This window comes from Alexandromys fortis, unplaced genomic scaffold (assembly GCF_014885135.2).
Source record: "Alexandromys fortis isolate MF-2015 unplaced genomic scaffold, M_Fortis_MF-2015_v1.1 scaffold_7, whole genome shotgun sequence".
In the NCBI taxonomy this organism is placed as follows: domain Eukaryota; kingdom Metazoa; phylum Chordata; class Mammalia; order Rodentia; family Cricetidae; genus Alexandromys; species Alexandromys fortis.
In genome coordinates, this window is record NW_026067920.1 from 2,684,541 (window position 1) to 2,703,816 (window position 19,276).

Here is a 19,276-nt window from a genome sequence, read left to right on the forward strand (position 1 = left end):
TAATTATTAATTACTAATTACAACTGGTCACTTAAACGTGGTTTAAATAAATCTTACATTGTAAATATTTTACAATAAAAATCAAATCAAACAACTCACCAAAACAAAAGCTGCTCTCTACCTGAAGACAGGAGAGACTCTGGCTGATCCACAACAGGGCCCAGAAAGTGGAGTTGTTCTCAATGGGGACAGACTTGTCATGGAAGGAGGTTGGATGCTGGTGGAGGCTCAGGAAATGGGACTCAGAGGAAAGCAGGCAAGGTACCCAACCCCGTGGGAGGTCCAGAGACCCCTAAGAGAAACTGGAGGAAGCAGACTGTGGTCGCAGTCCTTCCCAGGATGCCAAAGGACCACCTGCTTTTTTTTTTTAAAACAAACCTCTTCCTCTTGCATGCCTTGCCCTTCCTCCTGGCCCTGTGCTGATATTAAAGATGGAAAAGAAACCTTGAGAACATACAGGTAAGGGCACAGCCACAGCACAGGTCAGCCCCCTCAGGGACAAAGCCACTCGGGACAAGAGGGGACACCCAGATTTCCCACATTCCAGGGTCAAGGGCAGGGGAGTGGCAGCCAAGAGATGCTTTGGAAGCTGAAAAAAAAAAACAGCAAAAAACAAAACAAAACACAGAGGAGGTTTGGGCAAGTGGACAGTGTCTTTAGAAACTCCATAACGGACAGCAGAGCCAAAGGCCCTGCTTGACCCCAAGCTCAGACAATGTCACCTTCTCTGGGCCTCCCCCTGCCTGGCCTGGCCCCGTTCACACAGCCACTCGAGTCCTGGCAGACCAGATGTCACCAAGCATCAGAATGTGGTGAAAAGGGCCCGGCCCTCGCGCCTCCGATCCAGCTTTACCTCTCTCCAGCCATGTGGCTGCGGCTCTCTCTTCCCTGCACGGTTCTGAGGATGCTCTGCAAAGTCTAATGAGTCTCCAATTCGGACTGCTCTGAGATGTGTGCAGCCCTGTGTGGATGGAAGCTGTAATCATGGATCATAAACCCACAGGCCCAGGCCCGAGGCTCGACCTGCTTTAATTGCTGGTTTCTTCCTGCTCTGCGAACCGCAGCCTCCCTGCAGAGTTCAGAGCTCGCCCTGCAATTCATTTCTGCCCACCAGAGTTCATGGGCACCTGGGGAGATGGCTCTTGCCAGACACACACACAAGCACATTGATGTGGGTCAGGCGGCGGATATCTGAACGATCCAGTCTCCCTTAGTAGGAGAAGAAGGCCTGTGCGGCGCCAGACTCTGGCTCTTGGCCTGTGAGTTGGGGAGACAGAGGTAGCTGTCCTCTCCCCTCAGCTCCGAGCTGCTGCAGCCCCCAGGACCAGGTGGCCTTTGGGAAACAGGTTCTGTTCCCCACCTGACTCTACAAAATTGAAAGCAAAGACTGGCGGCTCCAGGGTCTCCATGCAATTCAAGCCCCTCCCAGCATCTCTGGCTCTCATGATCTGTGTGGCCCTGGACACTGTGGTCGCCGGTCCTTAGCCAGGAACTCCCCCAGGGCAGGGACCCTGTGTCCTGTCACCCCTGCCATATGCCCTACCTGGGGACAACACAGAGGGCCCCCCCAATGCCAGGGAGAGCACTAGTGGTGTTTACGATGACTTTCCACCTCTGGGAATGGAGGGCATATGTCCCGGTCCCCAGCCCTCACAATTGCCCTCAGTGGTCCTGATCCTGAAGGACAAAGCCTTGGGGCCATGGCTTCTACAGCCTCAGCAGCTTGGTTCAGTTCCCAGGGTGCTTGCAGAGGCTACAGCATTTGTGGCTAGCTGTTGGCTCCTGGCAACTCCAGGGCATGGCTGTGGTCACATCATGGACAGGAAAGGGACCCTTGTCCATGACAAGTCATGTAGCCCTGGGATCATGGTTCCTTGCGCCAGCGAGCCCCTGGCCCACAGCTGAGTCAGCTGGAGTGGCCCTCAACAACACTCAGGACTGGGAAGAGACATAGCCATGTGGCCTCGGTACCTGCTTCCCTCCCATCTGTAATGACAAATGTCCAGGTCCTCCCTTAATCACACCAGCTCCTAGTACTGTGCTCCCTCCCTCCCATCTTAAACACGATGCCACCACAGCGGTCCTTGTGGCAGGAGGGGCAGGGCTTGTGGAACATGGAGGTCCTGAACAGGCCAGCTGTACCAGCACAGCTCAGGGGACCAGAAATCTACATTACTGGTGCTCAGGTCATTTGACTTCTCATTATCTTCCTCACCTTCCCATGCTTCAGGGCTGGGGACCTTCCTAGACACAGCTTCTCAGGACCGGATAAGTGCAGTGCCCAGCAATGCAAAGACAGACTAGGAGCTCACAAGGCCGATGGCACAAATAAAGCTATTCCACGACATCCTCCTGCAAGGGTGGCCTTCTCTCACTCCTTTGCCTGTCAAGCTTCTATTTGATTGTATACCACCTCCTCCAGGCAGCATGCCAGGATTTCATTGAGATAAGTCTCCACCCACAGCCTCCTTGAGAAGTTCTTTCTCACCATGTATAGTCAACATATTGTCTATCTTCCTCAGTGGCTGGGAGCTTCTGGGGGAGGAACAGCATCACAGACAACTCTGGCCAGGGGTTGACACAGAAGTGACTCTACCAGCTTATCTACAGCCACTGTACTATGCTGGCTGTGTTAGGGACCAGTTGCCTAAAGGACACTGTGGGGGGAGGGTGCTACCTTGTCAGAAGGTGAGACTGGAAGACATGCCTGCTGGTATCTGTCCCATCAGCAAGTGTCATGTCCTTCTCAGGCCCATGGATGGCAGACTCAGCTCAGGGGGAGCTGCTAGACATCATAGAACCAGCTGGCTGCCCACCTCAGAGAAATGCCCTGCTACCTTAAGCTGCCCCTGGTCCCAGATCTGAGCAGAGCGCTAGTGAGACACACTGAGCCTCAGGGTGTGTAGGGGACTTGGGGTCAGAAAGAGGAGAGGCCTGCCTGAGAGCAGACCACCAATGGGAGAGAAACCCAAGAGCCCCTGACATGGGACAAAAATCACCCCCAGACTCTAACTTAGGGTTAGATACAGTTTCTACGGTGCCAGCCAAGGGGACACAGGTCCCATTTCAAGTAAAAGTAAGGACTCACCTTTCCACAGTATGTACCAGCACAACACACCGGCACCACACACCAGCACCACAGCACACCGGCACCACACACACCAGTACCACACACCAGCATCACAACACACAACAACACACCAGCACCACACACCAGCACCACACACCAGCACCACACACCAGTACCACAGAACATGGGCACCACAGCACACCAGCACCACACACACTACTAGTACAACACACCAGCACCACATACACCAGCACCACACATACCAGCACCACACATACCAGCACCACACATACCAGCACCACACATACCAACACCACACATACCAGCACCATACACACCAGCACCACACACCGGCACCACAGCACATGGGCACCACAGCACACCAGCACCACAGCACACCAGCACCACAGCACACCGGCACCACACATACCAGCACCACAACATACAACAACACACCAGCACCACACACACCAGCACTACACACCAGCACCACACACACCGGCACCACACACACCAGCACTACACACCAGCACCACAACGGCTGAAGAACAGGTGCCCCCCCCCCCCTGAGCACTGGCTCTGTCTGTGGGAAGGGGCTGGAGAGAGGAAGGAGTCTGTACAGAAGGATAGCCCAATGCTGAGTGTCACTGGGAAGGTTCCTTCCTGACTCTGTGTCCTCCTATAAAATGGGTGACACCTCAGGGAGGTGAGGTCATGGCTCTGGTATCCATGACCCCTATGCCACCAGCATAATTTGCTCTACCCATGAGAGGGACACTGTTAGTTACCTTAAATCTGCTACCCAGACCGTATTTCCCATTTTATTCCATCTGAGACCTCAGCCCACAGAATGGTGCTACCCGTGTTCAGAGTGGGTCTTCCCCCTGCCCATCAGTAAACCCAATCTAGAAACTCCCTCCCAGATATGCCCCCAGGTGTGCCCCCTGGGTCATTCTAGGCTCTGCCACATCAGCGGTCAATATCAGCCATTACAGATGGTTTCTATCACACGCAGGGCTGCCTCCTCCACTGGCATTAGAGTTGGAAAAGCACTGTGGGAGGGAGACGCACGTTCTTGGCCTGCAGATCTGATCCCCACTGCCCAGCCCTACCTGCCACATGACCTTAGGCAGGCGACACTTCCTGTCCACCTAGAGCACAATGCTAGCCAATGGGAGTGGTGGCTTCATACCACTTGGCTCTGTGAAGGTTGGAGGTTGCGCCTGCACATGTCCCGCAGTGTACCCAGGGCCCTCGGGTGCCATAACGAAACAGGCATCGATTGCTATGAGATAAAACAGTGGCTCCCTGAGGATCTGCCCGGTCAGCGGCCAGGGTTCTGAGGTTGCCACGCCCAGGGTATATTTAGCTCTCTGCTGAGGCCCTGCCAGGTGTGAGCATTCCATCTGACCAAGGGCACAGAACTTCAGAACGGCAGCGAATTTCTCATCAACAGCGGGGAATTTGCTCCCGCTCAGAAATCCCTCTTTCATTTATAACAGTGGATGCAGTCGTCATCAGAGATCACATCACACAAGCACTTGGGTCCCTGGGCTGGCCGCAAGCCAGGTGTCACTCGGAGTCCTTGACTGCAGTGAGTGAATAATGCCCGGGATGGAAAGGCCAACAGCTGCCTTGGACTTCAGGGGAACATCCTTGAGACCAGTCTGGGCAAAGCCGTCAGCCACGCGGAGTTAGAGGTAAAGGACGGGTTGCCATAATGTCATCATCTAGTGATGGATTCTCCTCTAAAGTGCTTGTTTTAAACGTCTAAGACACCACTGTGTACAAATGTATATCCTCAATTTTGCCTCTACCACCGGCCATGACTCTAACCTCATTATCATTTTAACAAGTACATAACATCCCGCCCTTGTTCACAAGTTCTCAGAGCTGTCCAGAGATTCCTGGCAGAGACAAAAACCTCTTGGGGCTCTAGCAAGCTCAAGACCATTTTGCTAGGAAGACTAGAATGTTCTGGCCATTTGTTGATTTGGACACAATGGTGGTTTGAATCAGAATGGCCCCCCTAGAGTCATCGGGACTGGAACTATTGGGAGCTGTGGCCTTGTTAGAGTAGTTGTGGCCTTGCTGGAAGAGGTGTGTCACTAAGGGGTGGTCTTTGAGGTCTCAGAAGCTCCAGTCAGGGACAGAGGCTCACTGTCTCGTCCTGCTGCCTGGGTACCCAGATGCAGAACTCTCAGCTTCCTCTCCAGCACCATGTCTGCCTGTATACCATCATGGCTTCCCACCATGATGATAGTGGACTAAACCTCTGAACCTGAAGGAGGGCCTAATTTAATGTTTTCCTTTATATGAGTTGCCGTGGTCATTGGGTGGTGGTGGCAGCTCACACCTTTAATCCCAGCACTCAGGAGGCAAAGGCAGAGGGATCTCTGTGAGTTCAATGCAAGCCTGGTCTACAGAGCGAGTTCCAGAAAAGGCTCCAAAGCTACACACACAGAGAAACCCTGTCTCGAAAAACAAACAAACAAAAAGAGCTGCAGTGGTTAAGGTGTCTTCACAGCAATAAACTAACAAAACACATACTGAGTGTTCTCAAAAGGTGCATGTGTTGAAGGTTTGATCCCCAGGTGGTCCCATGGAAAGGCAGAATCCTTCCAAGGAGAGACCTAGAAGAAGGTCCTTGGGTCACTAAGGTTAAGCCCCGTCTTCATCTCTTGTCCTATTGACAAGAACACCTTACAAAAGCAACTCAAGTAGCTTCATTCACACATTAAAGTCCAGTCCATCCGAGGGGAAGGGGAAGGCGGCTGCAGCTCAAGGCTGCTGGCCACATCGCATCCACAATTAGCAAACTGCGAGATTATGAATGATCGATCATAGGGTCAGTGATCAGTCACTTTCTCCAGTTTATACCGTCCAGACCCTCCCTGTCAAAGGTGGGTCTTCCTATACCCTCCAGCACAGATGACCCCCACAGTCCCATCTCCCTGGGGATTTCAGACAATTAATAGTAACTGGCACGGCCTTGGAAGCAGACAGTGAGGTCCCAACCTCTCTGCTCCCTCTTGCCATTTCACTCTTAGACATGTGCCCCACCACCACCATGGACAACCCATCAGGTGTCTAAAAGCAACAGACCTGCCCAGTGAGGGACCAGTATCTCTAAAACTCCAGATCCAAATAGGTACTTTCTCTTCATAAGTTAAACATCCTCAGATCTATTGTGAGAGCAACAGAAAACTAACAGAAAAATGTCTAAGAGGTCGAGTCATGGACTGTGGCTGTACCTAAGGAGGAGGACGAGTGTATGGGCTGGGGAAGGAGTTTGGAAGCCTCTGGAGGAATGGGCTAGAGGAAGCTGTTGTAGGAGCTTAGGGGGACCATGCTGGGGAGCTTAGAAGACCAGACAGATACTATAGTGCACAATGGAGTCTCTGCTGAGGATTCAGATGGAATGGGGATTCTACCTGGAACCAGGTGAGATATCTCTCTTGCTATAGCTCAGCAAAGAATATGGCTGTATTTTTCAGTGCCCTGACAGCATGTATGAGTAAAAGCAAGAGAAGAACAGGCTAGCTTATGTGACAGAAACCATGTCATACAACACAACACCATGCTTTGGCATGGGAATTACTAGCTGTAATGTGGTAAGTGCAGGCTGTGTTAAGCTAGATTAGCAAGAAGAATGAGGAGCAAAGAGGAGCAGAGCAGAAAGATTTGGAAACTTCAGCTGGACCAGAAGGAGCCTGTATAAAGTTTTAGCTAATAGATATGACTCCTACAGGGTTCCTGAGGTCCTGAGGGACAGGGGAGTGATCACAGAGGCACTACGTTCACAGAAACCAGAGACATAGAAGGCAAATCTGTCTTAGAGGACTTCCAGAACAGAATTCTTTCTTGAAAGAGCACCAGGGTGCTCTGTGTGCCCCAGCCCTAAGTTGGACCAACAAGGCATCCAGAAGTCACCTCAGCAGTTGTGGTCCACGTCAGCTCTGATACAACCCCCCACCTCACAGATCTTGGACTATCCACAGGATACTGTTTTCACAGGGGTGCACATGTGGGGTTACGGATCATAATGATTTTCACTGGCATGACAGAGGAAGACCCAGAAAGGCAAGACCAGTGCTACGGGACTGGAATTCCTAACAGCCTCTGAAAGAGTGCTGCATAGAACCATAAACTGAAACTGTAGCCTGTGGTGTCCCCAGTCCAGGACCTTACGGATGAAGAGAGGCTGAGGATAGCTGCAGGTAGCACAGAAACCCATCAGAGAGAGGCCCTGGGTGCTACAGCCAGAGTGCCAGGGCTGCCTAAACCCTGGGGGGGTCTGCACCCTTCTACAGTGCACCTCAGATGCTGGCCATTGCAGAGTTAGGGTTTCATGTCTGTACTCTTGCGTTCTGGTCTTGTTTGGGGCCAATAACTTCTATTTTTGTATTCCTCAATTTTAAACAACAATGTTTACCTCAGAAAGCACAATTTTCTTTTTAAAAAATTTCCAGGGGCACAGCTTAGAATATTTGAGTCTCAGAAACTTTAAACTTGGACTTTTTAATTTTTTGTTTTCCTGGTTTTTTTTTTGTCTTTGTTTTTGTTTTGTTTTGTTTTCAAGACAGGGTTTCTCTGTGTGGCCCTGACTGTCCTGGAATTCACCCTGTACCAGGCTGGCCTTGAGCTCAGAGACCCACCTCTTGGCCTCTGCTTCCAGAGTGCTGGGATTAAAGGCGTGTGCTACCACTGCCTGGTTGAATTTAGGTTTTTTTGTTTAGTAGATTTTGTTGTTCTTATTTTGAATTTGGACAATAAGCACTTGGACAGGGGAGACATGCTGGGTCTTGGGAACAGAGGGACGTAGTCTGAACCCCGAGGTGGACATGAGGCTTTGCGTCATGCAGGGATGCAGTTTGCTTTGGGGTTTGGGGCTTTTTTTTTTCCTCCTAAGGCCCCAGTGAGGAAGGCTAGGTTCTCAGGTGGCACTATTGAGAGGTGGTGGCAGAATCTTTAGGGGGTGTGGCCAAAGGAAGTTCCAGGCCACAGAGAGAGTGCCCTCAAAGTATGCAGTGGGGCACCAGCCTCTTCATTATCCTCTTTTGCTTTCCTGCCACAAGATGAGAAGAATTACTCTGCCATGTGCCCCCACCATTGTGCCCACACCCTACCAGAGGCCCCAAATCCCTGGGACTCCCGTGGAGGGGAGCTCATAGAAGCATTTTCTGTTTATCAGTGATGCCATGGGTCCTTTCTGGTGGAGACAGAAGCTGATGGTCACCTTCACTGTCTCCTGATTGTGTGTGCTATCACAACCAACTGATCACAGAACCAGACATCAGAGTCTGGCCACCATCTCTGAAGCCGGGTGCTAAGGAGATTCACAAATCTGAAGAGCGACTTTGCACTCACTAACTATGCTCATGGGTTCGCGCGTGAGCTGTTTATTACACTTTTAATTTAAAGGTTTTAAAAAATTCTGCATTTTAATTTCTAGCTCAGCAAATATCCTTAAGTGCAACCCACATAAAAGCACTTCAGGGTCCTCAGCAACGCTGGGCCCTGGAGCACCGGAAGCCTGAGAGATGCTGCTGGCATGGACCTTGGCCTTCATGGCCTGTGATTTCTGCCTGGGTGGACAGTAGATGACATCACCCTCCCTCTGTTGTGGCTTCTGATGCCCAGCCCCCAACCATACTCACAGCCACTCCTAGGGAGCACCTCCCGAGGCAGCACCCTGCTCTCAAAAGTCCTAGGTACTTAAGGCTCAGTATGTTTACCTAACTGCTTCCAAAGAGACAGCCCTGTCTACCGGGTATGCACGTGGCAAGCTCAAGGCACACGGGGTGTTTAGATTTCGTGAATTAAGAGATAGATTCTTCACCCTACGAGAAGTCATCCTCACACTCAGACTCTACCTACGACAGGAGGAGACGCATCCACCCCAGCCACAGACTGTTGCAGAACCTGTATTGACTGATGGTCTCCAAAAGATGTCATTTTCCTCCTCCTCAAAATACCTGGAAATATTGTACTCATGTGGATAATGGTGGTTTTGTGGTTTGGATAAGATGCCATGAAGTTAAAATCGATGTCACTCAGGATTATCCGGGTGATATAACACCTGTCCTTATAAGAAGGAAGCAGGGGGAATTTACACACACAGGTCACCATGGGAAGATGGAGGAGAGGGTTGCAGGCCCTGGCCTTAGGGACTGAAGTGATGAGGCTACGAGTCATGGAATGGAGATGGTCACCAAATCAGGAAGAGACAAGCTCTGACTATCCTAGGGACTGTGGGCAGCACACCTACACCTGACGTCAGCCAGGCTGAGCTCCTGGCCTCCCGAGTCACGGGTGGACACACCTGTGTTATTCTGCTCATTCCACATGGCTCCCAGGGACATCTAACAGCCAGGCACTGCCTGGACCTTGGCTCTGGGTTACAGTTTCCAGGTGACCAGGACCAGCAGGGAAGGCCATGGCTTTAGGTCACCTCCCCTCACCATGAGCATTAAGAGCCAACCAGATCCCACATCTGAGAGAGGGGAGGCCTGAGAGCCCAGCAGAACAGAGCTGGGCCCTAAGTCAGGGGTTTAGGGATGAGAGATAAGAGTCTCTGCAGCTCTGCTCCACCCTACCCCGAGAACACAGAATCACGGTGAAGAATCTCATCTGGCGTCTATCCTCAGAGGTGCCAGGGACACATAAGCCCCATGGGGGTGTTGGGAGGGCTTCCTGGCAGAGTGATGTTCAAATGGGCACTTAGAAGTGTGCAGGAGTTGAACTCCATCAAAGCAAGATTCCCCCATAGGGGAAACGGTTTGGGGTGGCTGCAAAAGAGGACTTGAGGGGCAGCAAGGCTGATTCTTCTGAGACATCTGCCCTGTTGGCTTTCCACATCCCATGGCTCATGACCCTTCCTCCACATTTGGAGCCAGCTGCCGGAAGCTCCCCTCCTGGCTCTGCTTTGGTTATCACTTTTCCATCTCTTCTGACCTGCCTCGCACCAATGAAGACCCACCCAGGTAACCCAGAATCACATCCCCACGGCGAGGTCCTCATTTAGTCACATCTGAACACTCCCTCTGCCCATGCAAAGCTGACACAGTGACAACTTCCAGGAATTAGGACAGGAGCCCCCTGGGAGCTGGTATCCAGCCCTCGCATCATCTGAGAAACGTATCAGAGAGTGTCAGTAGCAGCCCTGGGTTGCACAGCAGCCAGGACCTGACCTGAGTCATCAACAGGGAACTTCATGGGTTCAAAGGCAAGGAGAAAGGTGACGATGTGATAGAGTTGAGGGCTCCGTGGTCATGTGGAGCTGGAGCAGGCCAGAACTTGAGTGGAAAAGCAGCAGAGTCCAGATAAACGGTTGGAGGGGCAGGGAGAAGGTGAGCAGGACCAGCAGTAAGGACAAAAGAACTCGTGTATGAAGGTTTCCAGAACATTTGGAACAGCTCTGAGCTTGAATAGGGGCAGACTTTGATTCCTGGAACTAAGGAAGTCTCAACCAGGCTGAGGCTAGACCCACCTGGCTCTGCCAGAAACACTAGGTGGTAGCAGCCTCAACGTGACTCCTCCCCTTTCCTCTTCCTCTTTCCCCTGAATCTTTCTCTTCCTTCTCTCCCTCTTCCTTCTCCATTTCTACTCCTTCCCTCTCTCCTCTTCTTCCCTCTCCCTTTTCTTCCTTCTTCCTTTCCCTTTTCCTCCTCTGTGTCTTCTCTCATCTCCCTTAACTCTCTGACTTGTCTCTTCCTCCTCATCCCTTCTCCCAGCATACTGTCCTGCACTCAGCAGAGGCACCTTCCTTCACCTTGGGGAGTTTTACTCGCCCCACACAAGACAGTGTGGGGTTTAAGCTCTCCCTACCAACCCTGTTCCTAGAGAAGTCACCGTTGAGGAGAAAGACCCCAGCTTCTTCATGGGGCTGTGAGAATATTACTATGTTCCCAGTGGGCTGCAAAAGAGTCAAGCCCATCTTCCCTCCTGATGCCCATCCTGAGGTTCCCTCCTGCCTCTCCCCCAACATTCTCTCCCTCTGGCCTCCCAGGGTCCCTTGCTAGTTAACACCTCCTTTCTGTACCCACTCAGAACATAAGCCAAGGCATTAAAGACAAAGGACTGGAAAGTCACAAGTAATCTTGGTGACAGTGAAGGCAGTATTTGGGACCCTGCTTTTGTGCCTACTAAAGCACTAAAGTGGGATTGGGGGACACAGGCTTGAAGGTGTCATTTTCCATGACAGATCTTGCAGACACTGAAACCCCAGAGAATCCGTTTTCTGAGTGACAGAGGAGCCAAGTCCAAGGCAGGACCCAGCTGCACCCACTCAATCTTCCTCCAGGACAGGTGTCAAGGAGCCACCCCCCTACCAGGAACACTCTAAGAGGCTCAGAGGCTCTGGGAAAAAGTCTGAGGCCTGCCTTGCCCTAGGACAGACTCCTGCAGGCACAGTAGCTTCTATTCCAGCGTGCTGACTGACATCACACTGCTGCCTCCCTGTCCCTTCCTGCTCCTGGGTGTGAAGATTCCAAGGCCCGAAAAGCTCAACTCAGGAGATATGACTCACGCAACACACGGGCCTCTGAGGACACAGCAGAGGCATCGCCTAGGCACTCCCTAGAGATCAGAGGTGTAAACAGATCAGAGCAGTGCTGGGCTAGCGGGCAGTCAAAGGAAAGACACGAAGCAAAGTGGCTTAGGAGGTAAACTGACTTCAGAGGATGACTTCGGGTATCCCCAAACAGCGCAGGGTGTTTCCGGTGTCCCTACACTCCTGCTCGCAAGTATCCCCCAAAGCTGGTGCTAACTCTGCTCATAGGTGGGCGAACTGAGGCAAAGGGCAATTGGAAGAGAATACCTAACACGGGGGCCTGGAACTCCACTGTGCCATGGGCCCCTATGCTGTCCACTGAGTACAAACTACCCTCGGATGGGGGACTCTTCAGCCATGGAGCAGATGGCATGAGACCCTCTGCTAGCACCCACATGGTGCCTGCCTGGGACACACCTCTACTCACCATTAGCCAAAGCCCCCAGGCAGAGAGCTTCAGGGGCCAGTCCCTGTGCTGAGCCTAACAGCGAAAATAAGGGTCTTAGAATGAAAGCCCACCGGCCACCTGTCTTAATCCTTCCTATGGAGCCAAATGGCAGTTACTATACATGCAAGTCAGGAGCCTCTTCCCAGTCAGGCTGTTAGTCCTTCCAAGTCAGAACCCTAAACAAATCGTGAAGGCCAAAATACTTCCCCAGAAAGGAGCCTGGCAACATCAGATGAGGAAGACTGGCAGGCACAGTCACCTGAAATGATGCCGGCCTCAGAAGGTGACTTCCTGGCCAGGCGTACTCCGAGGGGCCCTTGTTCCTACACACAGGTAAGCTAAGTCACATGGAGGGGCAATTACTTGCCCAAAGTTGCACAAAGGGAGACCCTGGCAGGGCAGGGCTGTGGGAACTAGAGAAGTAGGCATTGTGACTACCGGCTTCAAGTGGATAGTGGACTCTGGAGGGCCAAGGCCCTGCATGTATGCTGGGGGTATCTGAGGCAGGTGTCAGAGCTGTATATTCAAGGGACCAGGAATTGAGATGACCTATAGGGAGGCATGTGAGCTGTGCATGGTAAGATCCCTCTCTGGTGGCCAGAGATGTCAAAGTGTGGATCAATGAACCTAGGGGGAAACTTCACAGAAAGCAGCGGAGGCTGCTGGAGATATGTACTGGCAAGCCCCATTCTTGGGAAGCTGGAGCAAGGCTCCCTGTCTCAGGTGAGAAGACAGGTACACAAATCCCTCTAAGAAGCTCTGAGGTAATGCCCCAGGGTCAGACCTGTGCACACAAAGCTCTTATTCACATCGCCAAGCAACAGAAACTGCCCCAGCTGATGGCAGGGCATACAGGTGGAGGAGGACCAGACACTATCCACTCCATCTGAGACACAGGGCAGCTGGGGCTGAGGCAGGCCCCTTGGAGCTCAAATGCCAGCCCATCCACTACCAATCCTGTGATCCCAGGTAACTACCAGGACCTATAAGGCCTCAATTTCCCTCTGTGTGAGGGAACCCCAGCAGTAGGCCTGTGAGGTACAAGGAGGATACAGGAGAAAGCAGATCCCCAGTCTGGCCCGAGGCCCTGAGGAAGTGCCCTGTGAGCACAGCTGCTGAGGTGACATACAAGCCCGTCCGTCCTGCCTGGGTGCTGTGGATACCCTAGAAGCCCTGAGCTGTGTGGTGGTGGAAATATTCCTGGAGTAAACAGAGATGAGGCGCTCCAGTTACTCCGCCAGGGACCAGCAGCCATGAAGCTCTACGCAGTAACTTGGTTGAAGCCCAGCAAGCTTGAAACAGCCAAGAAGCCCCCATCACAGCACATGATAGTGACCAAGTCCAAGTGACCAAGAGCTGACACTGCCTCTCACACTGTCTTCCTGCCGTTGCTGTTTTACCTGCTCCTTGAGGCTCTGCCAGGCAGCTGGTAATGGTACTGAGTGTCTAGCACCCTCGGTCCCCCAAGACCCTGATATACGATCGGGGAAATACATAGGACGACAGAGGCAAGAAGCCTACCCAGAAGGCAGGTCTTACCCACCTCCGATGAGGCTGGCACAGCCACAGGAAAGCACAGGAGGGGTATAAGAAGCCTGTGCAGAGGACAACCACAGAGTCTAGAGCAAGTGAGCATGGGGCCAGCATCCCTGAGGCCCAACAGCTGCAGTGTCAGCCACTGTGGTCTGGCCTAGCCCTGAGAATAGGCCATGGTCCCTTTTAAAGGGTTAGTGACAGGACAGGGCCTTCCTCAGACCTGACCCTCCTCCATCTCGCCAATTCAGAGCTCTTCTGCATAGGGCAGGTAGTTTAGGAACATTCAAAGGGTCAGGGGACACTCTCTTTCCTGGGATATCAGAATGGGTTTCCCAAGAGTTCATCAACTTCAAACCTGATTCTAGAAAATACTAAACTACTTTATTAGCAGGAACTTAATTTGGGGTAGCTAGTTTAAGAACTAACCTTGATCATCACAGGGGGCAGGGGGAGGTCAGAGCTTGGGAATACAGAGCATATGGAAGCAAAAAGTGCCAGCCTGTGATCCTCAGAGTCCTGGACAAATGTGACTCCGGACACATTTCAGGGTTGCGAGGGCGGGGGGGGGGGTCATCTCTGTTGCACCTTACCCACCGTGGGGTTGTTAGGGGAGATGGAACATAGTGTGTCTGCCTGTGCTTGGCTCCACCCAGCCAAGGGCAATGAGATGCCCCTCTGTGCTCTGTGCAAAAGGCAGTGACTCCTACAGAGTGAACAGCCGTTTCTCTGCAATCGTGGGTTTCCAAACCCATGTGCACTATTCCCAGAACCAAATCAACACTGCTTCCTGCTCTTGAGTCTACATAATGTCACAAAGAGGAGCGGGGCAGTGAGTGGCTCTCAGACGCCGCCTCAGACACGCTGACGATTCTCCTTCTCAGCCTTTCCTCCTTGTGTGGGAGAGTTGAGATCACATGCGATGTGCAGTTTCACCGTCCACTGTTTCTTTTTATTTTTTTTATTTATCTGTGCAAGTATTTGTCTGCAAGTATGCATGTGCACCCCCTGTGTACCTGGTGTCTGAGGAGGCCAGAAGGGAACATCAGATTTCCCTGGAGCTGAAGTCACAAAAGGTTGTGAGCCACTGTGTGGGTGATGGGAATCAAACCCTTGTCCTCCGGAAGAGCAGCCAGTACTCCAGCTCCCCACTGCTGTTTCTTAATGAAAATGGCTTCCTTAAACATTTTTCTGCTAACGCTGAGAGATCATCAAGTCCATTGTTCATGCCTCCCACACCCACCTAGGATGCGAGTTTCAAGAAACTGGTAGTTTCCTCATGTTTTTGTTTGCTGCAAAGTCTCGGAGCCTGGAGTGGTGAAGGCACACGGTAGGCACCTAGTAAATATTTCTAGGATGAAGGCATGATGTCTGGCATTCTTCGTTCACCACCGTGGCTGGTGACCTGTTCTGCTATGTTAGTGGTGCCCAGGCAGACAGCTTGTGGCCACATGCTGCCCACTCCTGGGATAGGAGGACCGAATGCCACATTCCAAGTGTGTTAGACGGTTGTATCAAATACTCTCCTTAGTCCTGGAAGGGTGCCTGTCCGTCTCCAGTCCTCATTGCCCCGTGTGGGGGTGGGTATATCCGGAGCATCCTCAGGTCCCTTCCAGCTGCCTACACAGCATCCATGGGAGTAAAAGGTAGCTGAACCAGGCTCCCAGGCCTCCACCTGTTGTGAACTGAATTCACATAGTATAGTCCTGACCACAACGCCTTAGTCTGTGGCTGTATGAGGGGATGAGGCTTTGACAGAGGTCACCAAGATAAAACTAGGTCACCCTTGGACCCTCATCCAACTAGGATGGTGTCCTCAGAAGAGGAGGAGAGAGGACACAGACACACAGAGGGACAACTCCGTAAGGACGTAGGGAGGGGATGCTGTCTACAAGCCAAGAAGAGAGAAATCAGTCTGTTGATGCCTTGATCTTTGTTGTTTGGGCTCCAGCAACATCCAAAAATAACTTTCTCCATAAAGCCCTTACTCTGTGGCAGCTAGTTACAGAATCAAATACATAGAGACACAGAAACAGACTTACAGACACACAGATAGACACACAGACACACACACGGTATATACATTTTTTTCCTCAGCTTAGTTAGGCCTATAGTTACCCCCAGGGACATGTAGGTTTAGCAAGTACACAGGCCTTACTCAAGACCCAGTGCCTGTTGGCAGAGCCAGCACAGGGTTCATCAGGTCTGAACCAGTTCAGATGCCTTCCCGGCCTCCTTACCCCACTGTGGTCACATGTGTTCCATTGCAAAGAAGCAACCTCTGCTCCCAATACCACCTTCCAGTCTCATCGTCTGAGGGCTATCACTACACACACAGCTATAGAGATACCTCCAAAAGTTAGTGAAATCAAGGCACAGAGAACTGCATGACTAGTGTCTTGATCTGGATCAAGACCTGACTGCCATGGAACATCATCTCCTTGTACCTTGCTGCAGTGTTCTGAAAGCCTTTCCCTGGCCACTTGAGACCAACAGGCAAACACAGCCAGGGTGGTATCCACAGGCCTCAGTGCCCCACCAGAACCAGCACGAAGCAGCACTGTGCCGTCAGACCCCAGCAGCGCCCACTCTGTCCTCACCACAACTAGGAAGGCACCTAGCCCAGGAGGCCGTACGGGATACCAGGCGCACCATCACCTGCCTGTCTGGGCATGGTCAGGACCAGTATCACTCCATGACACCTGTCTGTGCCAGGTTCCAGAATGATGCCAGCCTTTCCCAGGGAGGCACAGGGGAGTCTTTCCCTGTTGACAGTGAATGTTCCTGAGCTGCCGGATGTACACTGCAGCCACACACTGGAACCTCGGCACCTCTGTCCACTCTCCTCCACTGTAAATGTCCCGTGTGTGTCATAGGCTGGCCAGAGCCAAGACATGAGAGACAGGTGAGCCAGACAATACTTGAGCTCCATTTCCAAAAGGAACCCAGGTCACCCAGCAATGACAACGACCGTCCACACTCCTGAGGGGCTGCTGTGTGCAGAGATTTCTCGCGTAGAGAGTAACCGAAGTTCCAGATGAGCAGGCCAAAACTGGGACGACGCCCCAGTGCCAGGATCACCAGACACAGACCACAGCTCCAAACCCAGTCTCCTTGCCATAACAACCAGTCTTCCTCCCCTGGGGACAAAAACTACAAATGCAGGGAGTGGGCACCTGTGCTTCCTCTGAGGGCTCCTGATTACAGGAGGACGAGAAGTATCAATTATGGTCTGGAAACATGAAATTACCCTACGTGCACCCAGCCATTATCCCCACCACCATTAGATAAATGTCTGGAGGTCCTGCCAAGTCTGGGGATGGCCGCCCTATACACCCCCAGGTAACAGGTTGGCTATCTCAGGAGGGCTCCCACTTCCCATGCCACTCGCTCCTAGTTACTCTCAACACCCATTGCAGAAGTTCCTCCTTCCTTGGCTAGGAGGGAGAGGGGACCGTTTTCCGGGAGGAGGGACTCCGGGTTACAAGCCTACAGTCAGCAGTCCCCAAGCTCATTCCCTCCCTGCCCACTTTCTCCCAGAGGAAGTAGCTGGACATATTGGTTTATGCAATGTGGCCAATGGCCATACTGCTGTCAGTAGCAACTTGGGCTTGGGGGAAGCATCCTGGAATCAAAATGCCCTGGGTTCAAATCTCTATCATTTGCCAGAGCTCAAGTCATTGAAGTCTGGCCATAGCTCATGGAAATGGAGGCCTGCCCCTCTCTGCTAGGAAATGAAAGGATCAGCCCTTTTCACAGCCTCACTCATAAGGCTCAGATGGGTGCACCCTTAGGTGATGTGCAGACACTCCCGCGTCTGAGTCAAAGCCTTCTAGAGATCTGTTTCTCTCTGTGTACAGGCACCGCTGGGCTGCAGGGATGTGGGATTTTCCAGCATCGCACAGGGGCTGACAGATCCCTGTGGGTGGGTGCAGCGGGAGAGATAGGGCTGAGACACTCAGGACTGAGGGGCTGGAAGGACATCGCGCGCAGACAGTGCCGAGACTGACACACATACAGGCTCCGGCACTCAGATCTGCAGCAGCGAACCTGGAGCGCTCAGGGTCTGCCAGACGCCACCACCCAGGCTCTGCGGGAACCGCGCAAGGGCGGAGTCCCCTGCTGCACAGCTCCGCCTGTCATCACACCTCTCTCCACGGTTAGGACTGCGATGACCCAGGGCCCCTTAATGGCACCCACGTCCCTTTACTGAAGCAACCTGGAACCCCCCACAGAGAAGCAAGGAGTGGCGCCTGCCAGACATCACTGCGCAGCTACCCTAGCTGGCACGGTGGGAAGGGTTTCTGGCGCACGCCACGGAACTCCGCGACCCGGCTCAGGGAGAGGGACTGAAGGCCGGGCTTTCGAGGCTGCACATCCTGGAGCAAAAGTTGGGTGGAGCCGCTGTACTCAGGGCACTGCAGTGCAGGTGCAGCCTGATTGCCACCCAGTCCTCGAGACCCTGCCAGGACTGCAGCTCGGAACCCACAGATACCCAGTCGCAACACTCACCTGCACTCATGTCAGCGGCAGCTCCTAGTAGGGCGGTCCCCGCTCTGCGACAGCCCGACAACTGGGCCCGCAGGTGCGGCGCTCGCACGATCCTTGGCGCTCCTGTGGCCAGAGGCTCGGAGCGCAGTACCCTCAGCCCGCAGCGCCACCGCAGCTCGGGGCTCCCGTCCCGCCCCTAGCCCCGCCCCTCAACTAGGCCCCGCCCCTTGTCTAGTCGCGGGAGGGTCGCACCCTGGGAAGTGTAGGCGCCGCGCCCCCGCAACCCGCCTGCGTGCCACCGCGGTTAGATGTGAGGACTACAAGTCCCAGTAGGCTATGCGGTCCGCGCAGGCGCAGGCTGGCGGTAACGCAGGTGCCCTCCAGCACCTGCTTTTGGAGCTCTGCAGAGCTGTCAACACGGTCTAAAGGACAAGACTATGGCTCATTTCAGTACCGGGAGCGCGAAGAGGGAGGTGCAGGGAAAAAGGATCTTGGAGTAACTCTTCTGGAGTGATGGAAGGTCTCGGAACCATATCTTCTCTTCCTTCCCAGTACACAGAAAGGGGGAACTGAGGTGGGGCAAGGGGAGCGGGCCGGGGAAGCAGACCAGGAGCAGTATTTAATGACACACCCCCCCAAAGCGGAGGTTCTAACGGGTTGGGATTCCGGCGCAGGTGTACGGACTCCTTGGCTAAGCGGTTAGCCACCTCGCCTTACGCCCAGACGTCGCTCTTACGGCTCGGCTGACGCTGGGTGATGCACACTGAGAAGACTCTGGCACATCCTACTCTCTAGCCATTCTGCCCACACGGTGACCATGCCCTTGTGACGTCAGGCGTCCAGAGGAGAGCAGGGCGTGAAAACAGACTGAAAGGAGAGCCTGCATAGGGAGGCACAGGTGGATTCTGCCGTGCGCTGGCGGTGACAACAGGTGGGCACAAGAGCTTGAGAGGAGACGGGCTAGAGAGAAGCGAGAGCACGGATGCGCAAAGCTCAGGGCAGGATGTGGCACTGAATGGAGAGGCACAGGCCAGGAGCGTTTGGCCCGGATTAGGGCTGTTCGAAGTAATACTGAGACAGAAACAGAAATGCCTCCCCGGCGATCAGTATCATCCATCTATTTCAAAGGGGACCAGGAGGCCAGAGGCTCTGGTGAAACCTTGAGGGGAGCTGCATATTC

General features: G+C 53.0%; 1 protein-coding gene across 14 annotated transcripts in view; it reads right to left on the minus strand.

Moving 5' to 3' along the window:
• Ablim2 (actin binding LIM protein family member 2) overlaps nucleotides 1-18,275 on the minus strand; it is a 121,453-nt gene extending 103,178 nt beyond the window's left edge. For all 14 annotated transcript variants that reach the window (XR_007591461.1, XR_007591460.1, XR_007591459.1 and 11 more), the window contains exon 1: nucleotides 18,118-18,275. Coding sequence is in view for 10 of the 14 variants with exons in the window: in XM_050141211.1 (XP_049997168.1) it covers nucleotides 18,118-18,127 (10 nt within the window). In the remaining 4 variants the exon portion in view is untranslated. The remainder of the gene's footprint in view (nucleotides 1-18,117) is intronic.
• Nucleotides 18,276-19,276: the final 1,001 nt, after the last annotated feature.